Below are 1,044 nucleotides of genomic sequence, written 5' to 3' on the forward strand. Positions count from 1 at the left end.
TATATATGTATATATGTATATGTATATATATATATATATGTATATATGTATATGTATATATATATATATATTCATTTATTTTCTGTCTCAGGTTGATATCCACAGCACACAGCGACACCCAGAGACTCCCGTTAACGTAGCAGGATTCCACTTCCCCTCCAAGGTAAAAGTCTTCCTTCTCATAGAAACATCTCATGGAGAGTAAAATCAAGATAAAGCCTCAAACATCAGTTGGAGACATTTTCCAGTTTATAATTTCCTCGACGTTCCTTCAGAAACATGTGGACAGGTTGGACGTCCAACAGACGGAGACATCAAATGGTGACGAGTTCAACAGCTTCCAGTTCTGGAGAGAACCGCTACCGTACATCGATAGAGACCTGCTGGGTCTACTGGTGAGTCTGACCATGAGGAAGTCTGTCTACGTCCTCATGTCTTCACGTCCTCATGTCCTCGTAGCCTTCCGTCCATGTCCTCATTTCCGTGTAGACTTCAGTCCATGTCCTCATGTCCACTCATAGAAACATGTCTGTCCATTTCTTCTTGTGTTGGAGGATTCAAACTAGAAACAACAAATTGTTTTGTGTGATCATTCATCATCAACAGTGTTTATAGTTAGTAACAGTTCAGGAGACATTTTTACTTCTCAGAGCAGGAAAAGAACAATAAATAAACTGAACCCTCTCCAAAGTCTCCTCACTGTAAATGTAACGTCTGGTGTCGTCGCTGCTCCTCCAGGATCCTGTGGAGGTTTTAAACCCAAAGATCAAACAGAACCAGACGAGCACACAGACGTCTTCTGCTGACGATGACGAGTTCAACACTTTCCAGTTCTGGAGAGATCCGCTGGCGTCCATCGATGAGTGTCTGCTGGAAATACTGGTGAGTTTACCAGACCTGATGCTTCAGGATCTGAGCTCATTCAGAACAAAGGGAGCGTTTGGTGTCATGTGACTTCTCTACAGCACTAAATAGACCAATCACGGGCCGCCTACTACAGACCAATCAATAGACCAATCACGGGCCGCCTACTACAGACCAATC

At 43.1% G+C, this 1,044-nt stretch overlaps 1 protein-coding gene across 1 annotated transcript in view; it reads left to right on the plus strand.

Moving 5' to 3' along the window:
- Nucleotides 1–54: 54 nt before the first annotated feature.
- Nucleotides 55–1,044, plus strand: part of LOC116401263 (RNA-binding protein NOB1-like) — a gene marked incomplete at its 5' end in the record, with an annotated part of 3,395 nt that continues 2,405 nt past the window's right edge. The window contains 3 exons of the mRNA XM_031879584.1: nucleotides 55–163; nucleotides 276–395; nucleotides 739–882. Of these exons, the coding sequence (XP_031735444.1) occupies nucleotides 55–163; nucleotides 276–395; nucleotides 739–882 (373 nt within the window). The remainder of the gene's footprint in view (nucleotides 164–275; nucleotides 396–738; nucleotides 883–1,044) is intronic.

This window comes from Anarrhichthys ocellatus, unplaced genomic scaffold, assembly GCF_004355925.1.
Source record: "Anarrhichthys ocellatus isolate YVR2014 unplaced genomic scaffold, GSC_Weel_1.0 scaffold303, whole genome shotgun sequence".
NCBI lineage: Eukaryota > Metazoa > Chordata > Actinopteri > Perciformes > Anarhichadidae > Anarrhichthys > Anarrhichthys ocellatus.